Source organism: Sinocyclocheilus anshuiensis, unplaced genomic scaffold (assembly GCF_001515605.1).
Source record: "Sinocyclocheilus anshuiensis isolate Anshui unplaced genomic scaffold, SAMN03320099.WGS_v1.1 scaffold1024, whole genome shotgun sequence".
Classification (NCBI taxonomy): domain Eukaryota; kingdom Metazoa; phylum Chordata; class Actinopteri; order Cypriniformes; family Cyprinidae; genus Sinocyclocheilus; species Sinocyclocheilus anshuiensis.
This window is the reverse complement of record NW_015552843.1, coordinates 1,633,155-1,650,848: the sequence shown is the minus strand read 5'-3', so window position 1 is coordinate 1,650,848 and position 17,694 is coordinate 1,633,155. Positions and strand designations below refer to the sequence as shown.

Below are 17,694 nucleotides of genomic sequence, written 5' to 3'. Positions count from 1 at the left end.
TGATTATATGTTGCGATCAAACTTATAGCAAAATCTGGTAGTTTTGTATGTTGGTTCAGGGTTGGCATCATCTGAGGGGTTGGGATCATCTCTTCTCAGGTGTTCGGTCATCTCAGATCTCTGCAAGGGTTGGATCCAGACCGAAGGTTGTGTAGCCTAGTTCCTAGTTACCTCGGGATGCCAATCCCTTAGCAGAAAAAGAGAAGCAAACAGAGAACAATTAGCGTACCTGCTGTTCAACCCAAACAAAAGAATGCCAATGTGCATTTGATCAGATACAACAAGTACAAGGTTGTGAGATACATTATGTGAATGCTTGGCTAATTAAATGTGTCTTTAATCTAGATTTAAACAGAGAGAGTGTCTGAACCCCGAACGTTATCAGGAAGGCTATTCCAGAGTTTGGGAGCCAAATGCGAAAAAGCTCTACCTCCTTTAAGTGGACTTTGCTATCCTAGGTACTACCAAAAGTCCCAAGTTTTGCGACCTGATGGATTGTAGCATGATAGACTAGTTAGGTACACAGGAGTTAAACCATTTAGGGCCTTATAAGTAAGTAGTAATGTTTTGTAGGCCTATCTGATATAGAATTTAATAGGTATACCTATAGCAAGTGCAGAGACTGTAAGATTGAGGTAATATGATCATATTTTTCTTGATACTTTTCTTTGACCTGGTAAGGACTCGGCAGCTGCATTTTGGACTACCTGTAGCTTGTTCCTTCAAGATGCAGGACAACAACCTAGCAGTGTTGTCTATTAGTCCAGCACAATAGTCCAGTCTTGAGGTCATGCATGCATGAACTAGCTTTTCTGCATCAGAAACGGGTAACATGTTCCGTAGCTTGCAATGCTGTTTTGATAACATGTGAAATATGTTATTGGCACCTATTGTAACATAAAGCATAATAAAATTAGCTCAAATATTTCACACAATATCATGCATGTATCATGATGTGTAGTTTGTGAGTCACAGGCGTACAATCCAGCAGAAATCTGTGGTGCTTTCAGATTCCACATGACCATACTTATATAGTGCATAACCGCTAAGAACCTTAATGTGATTGCGCCATACATAAAAAAAAATGGCTGTGCAATATGCAGCTCGAAAAACCTCAAAGCTCTCATTTCATGTAGCAGTCTTTTTCCTTTTTTGGCTGTGCTGTGTTGTCAGTGCCCAACCCATGGCACTGCAAACATGACAATGCAAGCTGCCATTTAAGATATTTCGAATAAACATCTTAAGTGGCATCAGATTTATTTACACAGACTGTTTAATGCCGATCAAGGGTGGCATGAATGCTCTTAAAACAATTATAATTGCATAAATAATGTTATAAAATGAATGTTTTAAATATAACAATTTTAACATGTATTAAAATATTAAATATAAAAAATATTAATATTTAAAAAAAATTATGTTGGGAAAATAAATTATGTTTAACTGTAGTTATATAGTTTATATATAAAACTAAAACCTCCAGTAGTCGTTATTAAATTAGTCATCAATGAGGAATCGAACATCTGTGCTGCTCGGAGATGCGCAACGCTTCTGCTTACTTGCTTTTGAACTATTTTCGTTGGAGATATAGAGCAAAACACACAACAGGCTACTGTGTCTAAAATGTAAGTCACTTAATATTAACAACTTCTTTCTGAACTGTATAAAATAAATACATTTCAAATTTGCAATCTCATGTTCGGTGAAACAGCCCTCTTCTTCCTCTGATATTGCTTAACTGTAAAAAAAAAACACGAACATAGGGCCTACATACAAAAGTCACTGACACTTGGTGAGAAAACGGACGTGAGGCCTATGAACATTTGGCAGTAATCATGTTAAAACCGTTACACGTCCGTGCGAACAAACATAAATACATAACTTACATGCATAAATAAATAAATATCAGAGTGGAAAATATTTCAGGCCCAAGTATAACAGTCTAAAGATTTGACATAACAATGATTTTTAATGTTAATTTCTCGTGAACTTTGATACTAGTTTGCTATTTACCCTATAACAACCAAATGTAAATGAGAAAAAATGTTCTGCGGAGGTCTTGCGTTGAGACGGTTCTTTCTGTCCTAAAACACCCCTGAAAAAAATCTTGCATGGATCGGGTAAGTTTATTTTGCATGCAAAAATGATTTAATGGAGGCTATTATGCAGCTTTTATTTGAAATAATGTTATATGCTTGTTGGTAGGTTAGGACACTTTAAAGAATTTAGCAAAGAGATACGCTTTGACCTTACGTGACTGCTCAACAACTGCGCAGGGGTGTTTTTCCCAAAAGCAAACGGTCGCAAGTTCCGTCGTTACCAATCAGTGTTGCCAGATTGGAAATGTCCAAGTATCGCAGCAGAAGCTCAAAATTATTGTATTTGGAAGAACATTATCGTACACGAGTCAAACGTACAGAATACAGCTATTTATCTAAACCAACAAATTTTTGACATGACCTGCAAATTACCACAATAGATAACTAGGCGTACCGTGTTTACATTGGACGCGAGCAGTGCGACAAAATACTATTTGCACTGGATGCGACACGACACGTCACATCCCCGACAGTAAACTGATGCCTCGTTCTATTTATGGCGTATTAAAATGATTTTTAACACTCGCTTTGTCGCGTCCAGTGTAGACAGACTTTAGCTGTTAACTCCACATCTGAGCCGCTGTCATCGGAAGCCTGCGTGTTGCCAGATGTTGAGGGGGTTCTTGCCGTCATGGACCGCAACAGTGCTCGTTGGCTTTAAAGCAGGGCACCCTCCTGCATTCTTAACTCACTCTGAGGCGTGCATGAGCTCATTTAGAGTGTCTGTAATGAGTCGATTTCGTGTATGAATATAGAAGCCCTATGACTACAACTACTATCATTTGATAATGAAATTATCGTACATTATGGGATTTTTTTTCATTACTGATCGTACATCGTAGAGGTCAAAAATTATAGTAGAAATACGATAATTATCGTACGTCTGGCAACACTGTTACCAATAGAGAAAGGCACCCCTGAACTGCTGAAGGGGTGGAACTGAAGCTATTTTATTCTTTTACAAACCAGCAAGTAATGCTGATGCATCTGCGAAATCATTTTCGAATAAGGGAAGCTGGTTAACCTGTTTCACAATGAATAATTCCTGTTTTCATAACCATCTCTCAAAATTTGTTGTAAGTCACTTTTGAGGCAGCTAGGCAGGGTGAAACAAAACCACTCCTCTCTTAAACTGTCACAATAAAGGGAAGTGTGTAAGGTAAGTGGTTAAATCTTTGGTTAAAATATTGAATTCGTAATGTATTAACTTAATACATTAGAATTTGAACCTTTAATTTGTATGATCAATTTATCAATTAACTTGTATTACTCAATAACCCACACCCACATTTGTTTGCAGTTTGTTTTTGTATACTGTTTGACTAGTCATAATTTTACAGTGTTTACTTGCAGTTATTTTATTTACAAGTCCTTCTACTTTCAGAAAGCATTTCTGTCACACTGATTCAGCCATGAATCTGATCTTGTGGGAGATTGTGCTCCTTGGGATTTATGTCCAGCAATCAGGTTGGAAATGTTTTGTGATTACATATAAATATTCAGTCATATCTACATAAATATTAAGCAAAAATATTAATGGCTGACTGACTTTTTTTCAAATACTTTTTGTACCGACTTTCAAATGATCTTTTTTTTTTTTTTTTTGGTAAATTATGTTTTTGTATATTATAATTAGTTAGTAAATCTCTTAAACAACTGAATCGTGCAAAAAATAAATGTTTTTAATATTAATGCATCCTGATCATCTGTGCCATGGCAATAATACCAGGCAAAACGTGTAATAAATATTTAATTCTTTAATTAATTCGGTGTGTTTCTGAAGTTTCACAGATGGTGGACTGTTTTTCATCATTTACCCTGTCCACTGGGAAATGTAGTGGTCTTTTGGGTCAAGTTAAAAAAGATGACTGTTGCTTGAACACCAACTATGGCTACAAAGAAGCAGATGGCGTTTGTAGGTCCTGTGGGTGAGTTTCAATGATGTGATGTTTATAATGTCCAAAAACAGATAAATGTCACATTGAGCTTCATTGCTGTTTATTAGATTGAAAAAACAGATGGTAATTTTAAAATGGGAGAACTACTTCCTATTTACTATTTCTTAATAAAGTTTACGTTTTCTTTAAAGCTTATAACATGCAGACATTTTCACTTTAAATAAATCAGCATGAAATGAAAATTAATCTGTTATTGGTAAATGCATGTTATAGGTCTTGAAAATTCATTCATCTATGCAAGTTTCTTTTTTCTTTTTAAATAAAATGTCATAATCTTTTAGTGAAAATGAAAATGACAGACTTCTTTTTGCTGACTTCAATCATTTAGTCCACTGAAATCCCACACCATCTCAACCGTCTGCAAGTTTGTATTAATTTTTGAGTGCAACGCCCACATCTCAAAATCCAATCATCAACTGATGTATTTTAACTTTTTCTATAATCCGTTACATTTTGATGCATGTCACAATATGGCAGAGACGATCTGTCGTTACTTCCATTACATCGCAACTTTAAAATAATGCAATGTTAATGGTCTTTTTTTTGTGGAAACCTTTATAAGTAGTATTGCATTTTTTATGAAAAGAAAATACATTGGAGATTTTCACCAATCACCATTTTACCTTTCAGATAATGTAACTCTTCCGGCTGCTGAATCAGCTGAACTGAAATGAATGACATCAAATGATGCACACAGCATATCCCTTAAAAATGTCTTGTATGTTGATTGTTGACCTCCAGGTGGCCGGTGTGGTCTGAATGGACTCGCTGGGGCGAGTGCTCGGTGAGTTGTACAGAGGGAGTCAGCCAAAGGCGAAGGTCTTGTTATGGAATTGGTGATTGCGCAGACCCTGAAAAACTAGGAAAAGTTCAAACTAAACCATGTGTGAAAAAAGATTGCTGTCCAGGTAGAAAGAACATTAAGCAATTGTTACATTTCAACATAAAGGTTTCCATGTCCTTTCTCATGTTTCTGTATATATATTGTCCAGTTGAAGGTGGCTGGTCAGAGTGGGGGGAATGGCAGCTATGTTCAGTCACATGTGGCAATGGAATGAGAAAGAGACGAAGAACATGCTCTAAACCCATTCCACAATGTGGGGGCTCCTGTAGCGGTGCAGAGGAAGAAACCACCAATTGCTCCACTGAAATAATCTGTCCGAGTAAGTAGTTTTCTCTCTTTTTTACTTACTAAAGATACTGAAAATTAAAAACATATTCTCATTTGATGTCTAGCTCATGGCGGGTGGTCCAGTTGGGGAAATTGGGGTCCCTGTCCAGTTACTTGTCTTTATGAAGGACGCAAACCTGAAAAAGAGCTTCGTACAAGGACATGCACCAACCCTCCTCCATCTGTGGTTCCACGTGGCAATGACTGTGAAGGCTCCGACACAGACGGCCGTCCTTGCAGCGGACGACCTTTCTGCCTAGGTAATATACAATGTTGTCTTCTAGAAAACAGCCAAACATACAAGAGGTTTTTAGAAACCAAAGCTTTATATCTCTGCTCCACAGTTGATGGAAACTGGGGCGCTTGGACAGGTTCCACACCCTGCTCTGTGACGTGTGGAGTGGGCCAGCAGACTCAAAGACGGATGTGTGATTCTCCTAAACCCGCATATGGTGGAAGACAGTGCCGAGGTGAAGAGCAAAAAACTGGTGTCTGCGTCATTGCTGTCCCCTGTCCGGGTAAGTAGAGTGACACGATTTATCTAAACAGACAAAAAAGAATAGATTGTTTAACGTTTAACATTTTTCTCTCTGTATTTTTTTGTGTCAGTAAATGGGATGTGGACCGAATGGAGTGAGTGGAGTCCATGTAGACCTCCTTCCACTAGAAAAATTAAATGCAATACCAGGGAGGGAATCCGAAGGAGAGAGAGGGACTGTGTTGATAGAAAACACAATGAAAGCGTCTGTGAAGGAGAGATTGTTCAACATGGCAACTGCTATGACATTAGCGACTGTGACAGTGAGTGCAAAGAAAAATCATAGCTGTGTCCAAAATGGCATTCCGTCTAGTAGGCAATAGATTTAGTTTAAAGCTCACTTTTATGACATTAAAAAATGTATGCTCTGTATAGAATGAATACGGGTAGTATGAATTAAATTAGGACATACTACCTCTGCAATGTTGTCACTGTCACGTGACCTACCAGCCTTCACTGCCATTCACAAATCCTCTTCTGTGGTTTCATGGGACAGTAAAGTGTCCATTGGATGCCTACTTCAGAATCTCAAGAGAGGTAGTAGGTCATTCAGGTACTTTTTGCCTACCGTTTTTTGCATACTGTGAATTTGGACATACTCTTTTGCCGTACTGTTTTTTGCATACTATAAATAGTATTGAAGTAGGCATATTCAGGTGCAGCCACGCAGCATAAGCTACATAAATACAAAGCATGATCATTTTTATTGTTTAGCATCAAATTGTGTCACATTTTGTAAAGTGAGTGTTTAAGATTAGTGCACTTCAAACAAATTGTATAATCTCTACATATTGTGAATTATGATATTAGAGGATGGTTTTTCCTAGTTCCAGACAAAATTAGGATTTTCCAAAGCATCGCAGGTGTAAGGTATTGGAGGTATAAAGTAACAAATAACTCTCTGACTGTGTACAGTGAAGGGCGTCTTGTCAGAGTGGAGTGAGTGGAGTTACTGCAAACCTTACTGTGGGCGATACTCTGAACAAACAAGAGAAAGAAAGTGTGTTGCTGACATCTCTAAATACCGGTAGGAGAAAAAACATCTCATGCTACTAACTGAAATAAGACATTGTCTATAATAAATCATAGGTGTGCAATTTCATTACATTCATACTGTAGGTTGTGCGTTGTTTAACAATCAGTTTTCTTTGGTTTTCTTTATCTCCTATAGTTCCCAAGACCGCAGTATTTTTGCAGGGGATCCATATGTTAACTGTGAGGGTTTGGAACCACAAATAGAGAGAAGACAATGCACAAATGTTCCTGAGTGCAAGGATGAGGTTGTAATTTTATGTTCAGAGCTTATGTATATTATTGTTTGTTAATTAAAGTGAATACATTTTAATTTTAACAACATATTCTTACTGTTTTCCAGAATGAATGAGCAGTCTCCAGAGTAGCTGTTGAAGACAAGAGTACCAGCTGCCTTACACAGTAACCTCACCAGCAGCTGGAAGGACCTCAACATGCCAAGCTGTTCTCTTATGAAATGTGCTACTAACAGAAAAATACTTGCTTTATTAGCCTTTGTGATATGGATTGGATTGATTGTTGATTGATGCACATCTTTGTAAACTGCTTTGCTGCCACAATAAAATGTTAAAGTTATGCTTCGTGATGTAGTAAATGTGATAATTAGACACAAACGCTATTATTGGCTATTTTAAAGAAGAAAAGATGCGAGCCAGCCAGGAGTCGAACCTAGAATCTTCTGATCCGTAGTCAGACGCGTTATCCATTGCGCCACTGGCCCAACGAGTACATTGATGGACCACGTGACTCTATGTAGTATGACTGTACCAGCTTCCTCATTTCGAAGACTGCTTCATCCTCCTGTGGTCGCATTTTATGGCCGCAACTTAATTAAGGCTGCCTCATTTCAGAAAGGTAACGATTACATTCCAAAAAAATAAATAAAAAAATTACTATTATTTATGTCCCAAGACAAATAACAACCAATTTTATAACGGTTACGTTTCTGAAGTGACACATCCTCGATGAAGTATGCCGACCACAGGAGGGCGCAGCAGTCTTCGAAATGAGACACAGCGACTTGTTTTGTGTGTAATGGTTTGGCAATATTGCATGTAAACAGTCGAGTCAATAAAGTACTCAATAAAGTACTTTTAACTTGAAATTAAATTGACTATAGACGTTCGAAAGACAATCCTTTCTTTTCTGGAAGACTATCCCATAAAAACTGGGTATGTTTTCATTTAATTAAATTGGTTGGCAGAGACATCATTATGATCACAAACCGAAAGCATCGCATATTTATGTCTACTTAACTGAATACATGACCGTGACGGTATTATTTTACATCTGTATACTACTGCCATATACATATACATAAAAGACACATATAAAGGACAACTTTATGTGCAGACGAAATCTACACATACTCATCGTCTGCCGAAATAGCTCAGTTGGGAGAGCGTTAGACTGAAGATCTAAAGATCCCTGGTTCGATCCCGGGTTTCGGCATTTTGATCCAAACCAATTATGTTTAATGGACTACGCCATAGAACCTCCAAACGTCTCAAGAAGGAAACCTGTGCCTTAATAACATGAATGGCGAGAACAGAATGCATGTGTTCATTATTTTGTGAAAGAAACAGGAAATATTAAACAGTTTTCTTTGAGTTTAAGATGATGGTTGTTGATTTTGAGTTAAAAAAATAATAATTTAAACATGCCATAACTTAAACCCTTCTCAAAGGCCCGCCCCTTAACGTTACTGTTGCCATGTCCGACAAGTCACGGCTCTCATGCTATAGCCTACATCATGTTTTCATTCAGTGAAAAATACATCGCGGAGCAAAGAGGAAACTGACAACGTGCTGACAAACAAGACTTTTGGTATGAAACAAAGCCTCCTCTCTCAAATGTTGTCATTTTTTTAAGAAATTCAAACAATACATACCGTTTTATGGCTCTTTAATGTGTCGTGAAAGATCGCTGAAGCGCCTCAATTAAAGCGGTACTTGAACCGATCATCTCTTCCTCTTTACTAGTTACAGCATGAAATAAACATGAATGAACATCAGAAAGGTTTCTTGTTTCAACCGCGGAAAGACATCAATACACACCATTTTTCAATTTCAAAGTCAATCTATTTCCCAGTCCGGTGACGGTCTGGTTTGTTTGTCGGACAAAAATGGCAGATTCGGCGTTATGATTGGTTAGATCGTCTGTCAATCAGACTCTATTTCTAACAAGTACAGATGTCATAGGTGTATAAATTATAAACACCGCCCTTATTTTGGCGACGCACGTTTCCGTAGTGGTTATATCTCATGACCATCCCAGTAGAATCCTGCAAGCCAGTAGACAACTACTGCATTGCCCTGATTGAAACTTTTGCACAATAACTGAAGCTGGAAATCACACTTCTAATAAAATATGCTTAGGTCACACAATTACATTAGAAACACTGAAACAGTGTTAAACATACAAAACAATAAAATGACATAAAAGCTGTGTGCCAAGAATATTGCTTTTACACTTATCCAATAGCCAAAGATACATGAAATAAGTTATTTTATCAAACCAACAATGCTTCCAAGACTTAACATTTTGCCGACCATTTCAAACAAAATATTTTGGAAATTTACACATTTCTTTCAACAAAGCTCAAACGGCCTATGGTGTTACAGGAAGAAGCAACAAACATAATAATAAATTAATCGGTAACAAAAATAATTTTAAATACGAAAGCTTTCTCTTGGTAATCACTTCCACATTGAACTGCAGTGTTTTGGACCATGGTAGCTGGTCGTTAGCCGAGTGACCAGCTATCATACTCTAAAAACCAGCTCGACAAGCCAGTTGCAGGTTTGTTGCTGGCCCAAGATGATCTACCACCTTAGACCAGCTAGAAACCAGCTACCATGATCCAAAAAAAAAAAAAAAAAAGCACACACAGATTAAGATGCAATTCCAGCAGGGATTGCATTAACTCTTTGTGTCTAAAGAAAGGTCACTGATCAATTAATATTCAGTGAATTTATTGTACACATAGAGGTATTGCAAGCATTCAATCTAGCAAGTCTCTCCATGGGTATGAGTAAAATACTGTCATAGAGAACCAAACCAAAATCAGAGAAAGAAACATACAAGTAAGTACAAGGACTCATCATCACTGTTCCACTTTCCAGGAAAATAATTTTTTAGTCCATGTGCAGGTTTAGAATTTTAGCACTTAGAAAAAAGAACACTTGGTATTAAGACATAAAGAATGAGTCTAAGGTTTCCTATGAAATGCATTCTGCTGAAGGCATTAAACACTTTTGTAATACCCAGATTTTTTTTTTTTAACAGCAGGGATCCTTGATTTTTGCCTCTTGATGATAAAGTAGTTATGGCAACGAATGAACAGACAAACCTTTGGTGGAAGAAGGATGAAAGCAATGAAATTATATTTACACAGAAAAAAGAGAGACAAAAATGCCTAATTCAGTGAAACGAGGCACTTCTCCAACAAAGGTGAGGATAAGTGAAACCAAATGACCAGCCATTCTCCATGTTGAGTGCTGCTTTACCAAAACATCCACTGCATGTAGAGCTACAGGTGACAGGTCAAATAGTTGTTGTACACTAGAGAAGATTTCTACTGGTAGTTCAGAGATCACTTCAAGATTGGGGCCGAATGTTACCTATTCTACAACAGGTGTTTTCACATTGATGGGATACTGGATAATGCATCAGCACCTTCATCTCTGGTCAAATGTTTCGTACAAACAAAAGTCAAGGCTTAAGGTTCTCATAAAGCACAAATGACAAGTATCAGAATAACAAATACACCTTTGCTGCTGGCAATGTCAAACAAATTCATGAATACATTCAGAGAGCGTCTCAAAAGCTTTACTTGAGTAAACATTCTCCTCCCTACAACAACAGAGCCACGATAACCTCAAGAGGATGCTGGTGACACCCTTTTTGCCAAAATAAAGTTTGCACACAGAGAAATAAATAACAGTATAATCTTGTTGCTTTGTTTTAGATAAGTTAGGTTACTATAACGGGTTTTTACGTGTCCATAATGTGCCTTTTAAAAGTGTTATTTACAAAGTGAAATGAGACACAAACTGGCCTGCCCTTTCAAAGGACAATCAATAAAGTGCAATTAAAAAAAAGATACAGTACAATGAAAGGGGCTTGACTTGTTGGACAGCGAAAAGGAGACATGAGAAAGTCACTAAGCTTTGGCTGTTAACATAAAACAATACAAGTCTTCTTAAGCATGTGTAAAGCACAAAGGTATGCTGTGACTCGGCAAGGTACAGTAAAACTTGCTTCTGGGTCCGTTTGTGGTCCGGAGCTGGTTTCTGGAGATAATCTACTACTGCACAAAATCAGGAATCAGATGGAGAGAGGGCAATAGGAGTTGTTGGAGAGGGAATGGTATTGGCCAGATTATAGGTTGAATTCGGGAAGGTACCCTGAGAGGGCTGTACATTGAGGAAAGGAGGTCTAGTTGTGGGTGTCTGGGGGGATGTTGCCGCTGTGGTTGGGGAGTCCAAGCTGACTTCATCCCCTTCCTCCGAGTCCCATACCTCACTCTGCAGGTAGTCTGCAAAGAGGGCTTTAGCTCGCTGTAGAATACGCCCAAGGTTGTGGCGACGGACCAGGCGGTCAAAGTGCATGGCCAGCTCATTGTAATCCAGGCTGTTTTTAACAATGTGGTCACGATGTTCCAGAAGGATAGACAGGCAAAGGAAAAGCATGAAGGGATTCCCTTTCCCAAACTCTTGAGGAGGAGGAAGCGAGCAGGGTTTAATTCTGCCTCCTTCTGGTTTGTTTGTGTTTGGAGAGGTTACGCCAGACCCGGTGGGTCTGCATGGCGAGGGAAGATTGCTGGAGAACGCTTTGGGCAAAGACGGCGACTTGCCAAAGGATAAAACAGGCGAAGAGAGAAGCGAACGATTGTAACCCTGTGATGGAGACGCCAGTAAAGATTTCCCTTGGACCACTGATGGGGATTGAGCCCCAGTTTCATTTATTACAGCTGGTGAGGACATGAACCCCCCAGGAGGTTTATCAGGAGACACGGCTTTGTCTCCACTAGAGGAAGAGGATGTGCATTTTGAAAGGGCATCGGGAGACGCCGTTCTCCAGCTGGATGGAGAATTAGATGCTTCTGGTGAATGATTTGAGCTACTCTTCCAATTTGGTAGACCAGAAGGAAGAGATGATGCTGGGGAAGCTGCTTGACCATTGGGAGAGTCTCTTTGCCCTGGAGAAGACGGTGTATGATTACCGATAAGAGGTTCCTGCTCTCCAGGGTCATCCTCGCTTTCCTCTGTGGACTGACGGACCGAGAATGGCAACGTGGCGTGTGCAGACTGAAACTGTACTGGAGATAACATAGGATCAGAGCAATCGTTTTCATTCATCTCAAAGCTGTCCTCGTTTCGGCCACTATAGTACTTGAATTCCCCAAAACTTGCCTGCTTCTCAAATGAGGGAGTTGGAGCTGTGACATCATTCTTGACCATGTCATCTACACCGTACTCTCCTTCACCTTCCTTCCGAGGCCCCTTCTCCTCCTCTATGATGAAGTTACGTCCCCCATCTGCCTCTTCTCGGGACGGTCTTAGCATGTGACGTCTCCTCTGCCTTTCCGTCTGCTTCTCTTCCATCTCCTCCATGTCCACATTCTGATGGAGATTCTGCGAGCCATTGGACTGATCTGCCTCAAGCGCTGGACCCAGAAGCTCCACCTCTGTCTCAGGTGGATCAGGCGGCAAGGAGCTCCAGGTGACCTCCAGCATTCTCAGGGCATCATCAAAAGCGAATTCACGCTTCAGCTCCAAAAGCAGCCAGCGGTAACAGAAAAACAGATCGTCTGCACCTTTTGAGACTAGGTAGGCATAAAACTCAGGGTCTGAGTACTGCAGAAGCAACTTGAGATGCTGGAACTTAATGGACATAAGTTGTCCGTCAGGGCGGAAGTTGCCCTCAAGACGTTTCATAATGCCACAGAAGCAGATAAAGGCATGAGCTTCGTTGTCCATGACGGCGAGGATTGGCGAGGCAATGTCACTCATGCCTTGGCAATAAGACACCTGTGAATGCAAACAAGGACCGTTTATTTAGGTAAAGGCACATCCTAGTGTTATCGAAGGGTATTACTGCGTGTTTACCTGTGGGTGTGTAATAGCAAAGGTGGTGAGGAGGTCTGTCAAGGCAGTGAGATGTGGGCTGTCCTCTGAGCCTGCGTAGTAAGGATGTGCTCGGTCTGTTCGAAGAACATCTTTCAGAACGTTTCCCCTGATGAACTCCAGGTCCTCTGCGCTGACCCGTTCTGTCCATTCGCTCTTCAGCTGGTCGTACTCTCTTGTCTTTCTCTTCATGTAGTCCATTCTCTCTTGTCCTGTCAGACCATCTGGGTACACATTAAGGAGGTATCGCCAAACAACCTGTCACAAAAATACAGAGATGAAAGAGAAAAATTCAGCTAAAAAGAGGACTGCCTGCCACATCAGACTCTTTAAAAAGCTTTTTTTTTTTTTTAAATGTGCACTTTATTATTTTATGCACATATGATATAAAATAATCCATAATTTGAAGTATGGTAATAAATTATATAGAATATTTTTCCAGCCCTGAATACAAATGATTGAGTGTTTTATTAGCTTTTAATTAAATAAAAAAAAAACATTAACTATAATAATTTGTATTCAGAGCTAAAACAAAATGTATATACAGAAAGTAATAAGATAATATCCTCTAGTGGTAGATTAGTTAAAAGGGGTCATGAACTGAGAAATCAAAATTCCCTTGATCTTTTGATATTTACGAGGTCATTGTGCTATAAAAACATCCTGTAAGTTTCAGAATTCAAAACTTTCTCATAAGTCTAAAATCAGCTTATATTGAAGCCAATCTGCCAAAACGGTAAATTGTGGAATGTGCCACTTTATGTGGATTCGTTTACAAACAAGACACAGTTTGACACAGGATTTTCAGAAAGATTGAAAGACGATGATGTGCCGACTATATTGGATCCGACAGTAATGTTGCAAAACATTTTTTTTTTTTTTTTTCAATTTTGTTGCAAACCACATTTGCAAAGTGTTACGTGGTCACTCTAGCTTTGTCTGTTATTACAGATCGTTTGATGTGTGCTGAGTATTCATGCGTTTTTAACCTAAATCACAAAAGCCTCCATCTATAAAGGATGTACACTGTCAATCATACACAACTGTTAGCCAATCGTACCAGTAGGCTTTTATTTCTGAGTCTACAATCTGCCACGCCTAGAGCGTTCTGATAAGGGGGGTCAAAACAGGACAGAAAATAGCCTATTACTTCTAAATTATGATATTTCTGAGGTAAAAAATCTTGATAACATTATAAGTGCAACTCAGAGAACAGTAAAAAATAAAAAACAAAGGCACTTCTTGGCCCCTTTAAAAAAATGCCAAGTCAGTCTGGTTACCTTGCGTAAGGATGGATCAACTCCACCATGATATATACGAAGTCTAAGTTCCTCTGGTCGGGTCAGTTGACCTTGGCTGTTCAGGTAACTGTGGAACTCAGCATCACTTAAAGGAGGCTTGAATGGTTTCACCTCCTCCCCATAGGACCAACTCAAGGCCTGCTGCACACGTGATAGAGTGCGACCCACCTAAATGTGAAGGTAGTTACAAAGTGAGAAATAGACATAAAAATGTTCACTATTTATATAGACTTCTAGCAAAAATCTATGGTATTAGGTGGAAGACAGGTGGAAAGAAACATTCCTATCACATAAGATATCTGGCCCATGATTAGTTAGCTATCAGTGAGAATTAATATATCAGTTTGTAAGCACAAAAGCAGCACAAAGCTGCTTCTTACAAGAGGGCTTCAAGGACTCCTGAAATATCTAATGACTTAAACTGTTTGAGGGTAATTGCCATTAATTACAGTATCAAGGCAGTAGATTGTGAATCTGACTGACTGCAGCAGACACTAGCTGGTAAAACAGCTGGCTGATAGGGTGAAGAACATCATGAGTAACCTGGGACAGCAGTGACTGTGTGAAAGGAAGTGCGGCAGAAGCCAACGACCTCTTCTCTCCCTGCAACTGGTCTGAGCCAATCACATCCTTAGGGCTGATTATGTCCCAATCCTCCAAAACAGGACCTTAGGAAGAATATGGTGGGAAATAATTAAAGAATAATGATAATATTTTTTTTAAAAAAGCATTCGAGACTGGATTAGTTTTATTTACAGGTAAATGCAGAATGTTAAAATAATTATTGTAACCAATATATACAATATGTAGACTCTACAAAACAACAAACATAGTGGAAAAAATATGCATATTCTCAGGACAACACACACTCATTTGAAATGAACAGCAACTACCAAAAAACAACTTATAATTACACAGTTTTTTATTTATTGATTGATCGATTATTGATTTGTGGGTAGTGAATGACTAAACTGGAGAAATCATAAGGGAGGCAGAGCAGTCAAAGATTTTCAGAATCTACTGAGTTTGACAGACATTTAATACTGTCCAAATAGAAGGATGTGGAGTTCACTCACTGTCCTCTGATGGTTTGATGTCCATCTTGAGCTGGAGGAAAGGCTTTGCCGCACTGACAAACGCTGCATCTAAATCCCAGTCGGACAGCAGAGACACGTAGACCTCCACACCTCCATGGTCACGGGACAGGTAACTTATCCCAAAGTTGCGTTTCCTACAGGGAACCAAAGAAAAACGACAAAGAAAAATTGTTACCACTGTATTTTTTTTTATAGATCTAAATGACAATTAGCACAAAACAAATACATTTTGCAATTTCACACTCACCCATTCAGCTCAAATGCTCGTATCAGGATATGCTGCAGCACCTCCAGTGAGGTTATTTGAGGATCAACAGCAAAGGAGCGGAACTCCACCGGTAACACTCCTTCACACTTCTGCAAACAGAGATTTTAAAAGGTACAATTTTAGAAAAACAAAGAAAATGGGTAACACCGCCTATTTTACATAACCCTGCGTTGTTAATTATCTCAAGGTCCTGAAAGGCAAATCACCTAATCAGGTGACATTATTTATTCAGGTGGATTTACTGCCCGTTGAGTCTCTATCAATGTTGCAACCAACCATGGGAAACTGACTCTGGCTGTACAGATTGCTTTGAATTTGAACTTTACTAACACGTGCTAAAACACCTGCAAAACACAGCACGACAAGGTCATCTGTCCCAAGCAGACCATATTGCAGCACATCTGTCAAGGTTCACACTGAACCTAAATTCTTTAATTATTCCAAAATTGTAACTTCAGGTGCCATTTGATACTGACTCTTGAGTGCTGGGACAAATCTAGATATGAAACTTATTCAAGGAATAATTCAAATTGTTCCGAAATATTCACTCATGTGTAGGTGCGTCTCCAGTTTTTTTTTTCCTCCCTTGCCAAAATGTGGTTTACTTGTTATTTCAGTATTTCTTATTTACTATCATAGCATTTATTCATATTTTGAATTATTTTACTTTTATATTTTAATTTTAAGTTTAGCCAATTTGTATGTTTTTGTCATTTTTATTAGTTTGTATATACTTCTATTAAGCCTTACTTTGTTTATTTCAGTTTGAGTAATTTTAGTACTTAAACTTTTTTAAGTTAATTTCTAAAATTCACTAAGTTTTTTCATCTAATATTTATATTTTGTGTTGTTTAGCTTTGTTTTAGTTATTGAAAATGAATAGTTTTAGTTAACAATAACACTGTATCATTATGGATCAACACTGTGAGAAACAGAAGTTATGTGGCATAAATCATGACAAATCTAGTATTCACTTCCATGAACTAATGAATTGATGCTACAGGGTGGTTTCAAACTGATTTGCAGTCATCACAGTCAAGCACAGAAAATCTTGAAAATACTGACATAACCATATTTCATACATATTAACATTTCATACGTATTAAATAGCATTTTGTTTGTCACTTTATTTGTAAAAATGACAAATTACTTATGTACAAGCTGTGTGACAGCTGACAAGAAAAAACATGCATGTAGCCTACAACTATATAATTGAGTAATTGGGAAATCTTGCCATTAAAATAGCAGATAATTTGTATCCCATGTCTCAAGAATTAGTGTCATGGCAGTGATTAATCAAAAGTTGACACTGTGATTAAACTAAAATTCAGTGACCTACATTCTCGTCTAAAGAGACTTCTTAAAAAAAAACAGAGGTGCTTTTTTAAAATGGGCCAACATGTAAAGTGCCATTCAATCATTTATGGCGATTCTCTTAGGCCTGTATCTGAAACAATACCTACATGGCTTTCAAAAAGCGGATACACTGCTTGAAAAACAAGCTAGGGAATTCATGGCAGGTTGATCATGTGACACTTGAGCGCAAACATGATTCACTGTCAGGTCAGCGGTATATATTTGTGTACGTTTTTCTCTTTACGACGTGGCTTCACAAATAAATATACAAACATAAACATTATTACAATAACACAGAATAATGATAACGACGTAACTGCACATGATTAACGTGTATATGTCGAACAATTATATGACACAAACAACAAAAGTAAAACAAATTAAATAGAACGACAAATGAACATATTTCTACAAAAAGTGTGTGTCACCTAAGGATTAAAGCAATACGATTATTACACACCCTTAAAGAATGCACGTATGCCCAGTAAACGAATGATTAAGATGCGATCACGATTTGTAAACAACAAAGATGCCAGCGAAATCAAGCGATGGACATGAAGACCAGGGCTGTTTAAAAAGCTCCTCGACAGACGCAGACACGCAACCAGACACTGTCTCCTGGCCTGGCTGGACTACGTGGACTGCTGTGTGTTATTGTGTTTTCATCCCGCTGTGTGTGTGTGTGTGTGTGTGTGTGTGTGTGTGTGTGTGTTCTCCCGCTCTGTGTGTGTGTGTGTGTGTGT

General features: G+C 38.5%; 2 protein-coding genes and 2 non-coding genes across 5 annotated transcripts; 2 read left to right on the top strand and 2 right to left on the bottom strand.

Annotated features, from left to right (window-relative positions):
• Window positions 1-3,192: 3,192 nt before the first annotated feature.
• On the top strand, window positions 3,193-7,350 carry LOC107668058 (properdin-like). Of its 2 annotated transcripts, XM_016459816.1 has the most exons (11): window positions 3,193-3,258; window positions 3,484-3,566; window positions 3,883-4,027; window positions 4,799-4,965; window positions 5,050-5,220; window positions 5,294-5,488; window positions 5,573-5,746; window positions 5,838-6,029; window positions 6,682-6,793; window positions 6,938-7,046; window positions 7,142-7,350. In XM_016459816.1, the coding sequence occupies exons 2-11, from the start codon at window positions 3,512-3,514 to the stop codon at window positions 7,148-7,150; spliced, it is 1,329 nt and encodes a 442-aa protein (XP_016315302.1). In that variant the 5' UTR covers window positions 3,193-3,258; window positions 3,484-3,511; the 3' UTR covers window positions 7,151-7,350. The 2 variants fall into 2 exon arrangements, with proteins under 2 accessions (XP_016315302.1, XP_016315303.1); XM_016459817.1 differs by lacking the exon at window positions 6,682-6,793.
• A 96-nt stretch (window positions 7,351-7,446) lies between these two features.
• trnar-acg (transfer RNA arginine (anticodon ACG)) lies at window positions 7,447-7,519 on the bottom strand. Its single transcript has one exon. It is a non-coding gene; the product is annotated as a tRNA-Arg (tRNA).
• Window positions 7,520-8,177: 658 nt separating this feature from the next.
• trnaf-gaa (transfer RNA phenylalanine (anticodon GAA)) lies at window positions 8,178-8,250 on the top strand. Its single transcript has one exon. It is a non-coding gene; the product is annotated as a tRNA-Phe (tRNA).
• A 1,844-nt stretch (window positions 8,251-10,094) lies between these two features.
• On the bottom strand, window positions 10,095-15,984 carry LOC107667996 (TBC1 domain family member 25-like). The gene is made up of 7 exons (XM_016459727.1): window positions 15,940-15,984; window positions 15,575-15,684; window positions 15,307-15,461; window positions 14,774-14,898; window positions 14,210-14,398; window positions 12,912-13,187; window positions 10,095-12,833 (listed from the first exon to the last, which is right to left on the bottom strand). The coding sequence occupies exons 1-7, from the start codon at window positions 15,982-15,984 to the stop codon at window positions 11,121-11,123; spliced, it is 2,613 nt and encodes an 870-aa protein (XP_016315213.1). The 3' UTR covers window positions 10,095-11,120.
• Window positions 15,985-17,694: the final 1,710 nt, after the last annotated feature.

Excerpts from the sequence above, each read along its gene's own strand:
- LOC107667996 (XM_016459727.1), bottom strand. The coding sequence starts at position 15,984 with ATGGTCTGCTTGGGACAGATGACCTTGTCGTGCTGTGTTTTGCAG. Across the intron at positions 15,685-15,939 it reads TGTCGTGCTGTGTTTTGCAG|AAGTGTGAAGGAGTGTTACC; the intron begins GTGTTTTAGCAC and ends CTCTGTTTGCAG. Across the intron at positions 14,899-15,306 it reads CATCAAACCATCAGAGGACA|GTCCTGTTTTGGAGGATTGG; the intron begins GTGAGTGAACTC and ends ATTCTTCCTAAG.
- LOC107668058 (XM_016459816.1), top strand. The coding sequence starts at position 3,512 with ATGAATCTGATCTTGTGGGAGATTGTGCTCCTTGGGATTTATGTCCAG. Across the intron at positions 3,567-3,882 it reads GATTTATGTCCAGCAATCAG|TTTCACAGATGGTGGACTGT; the intron begins GTTGGAAATGTT and ends GTGTTTCTGAAG. Across the intron at positions 4,028-4,798 it reads GGCGTTTGTAGGTCCTGTGG|GTGGCCGGTGTGGTCTGAAT; the intron begins GTGAGTTTCAAT and ends GTTGACCTCCAG.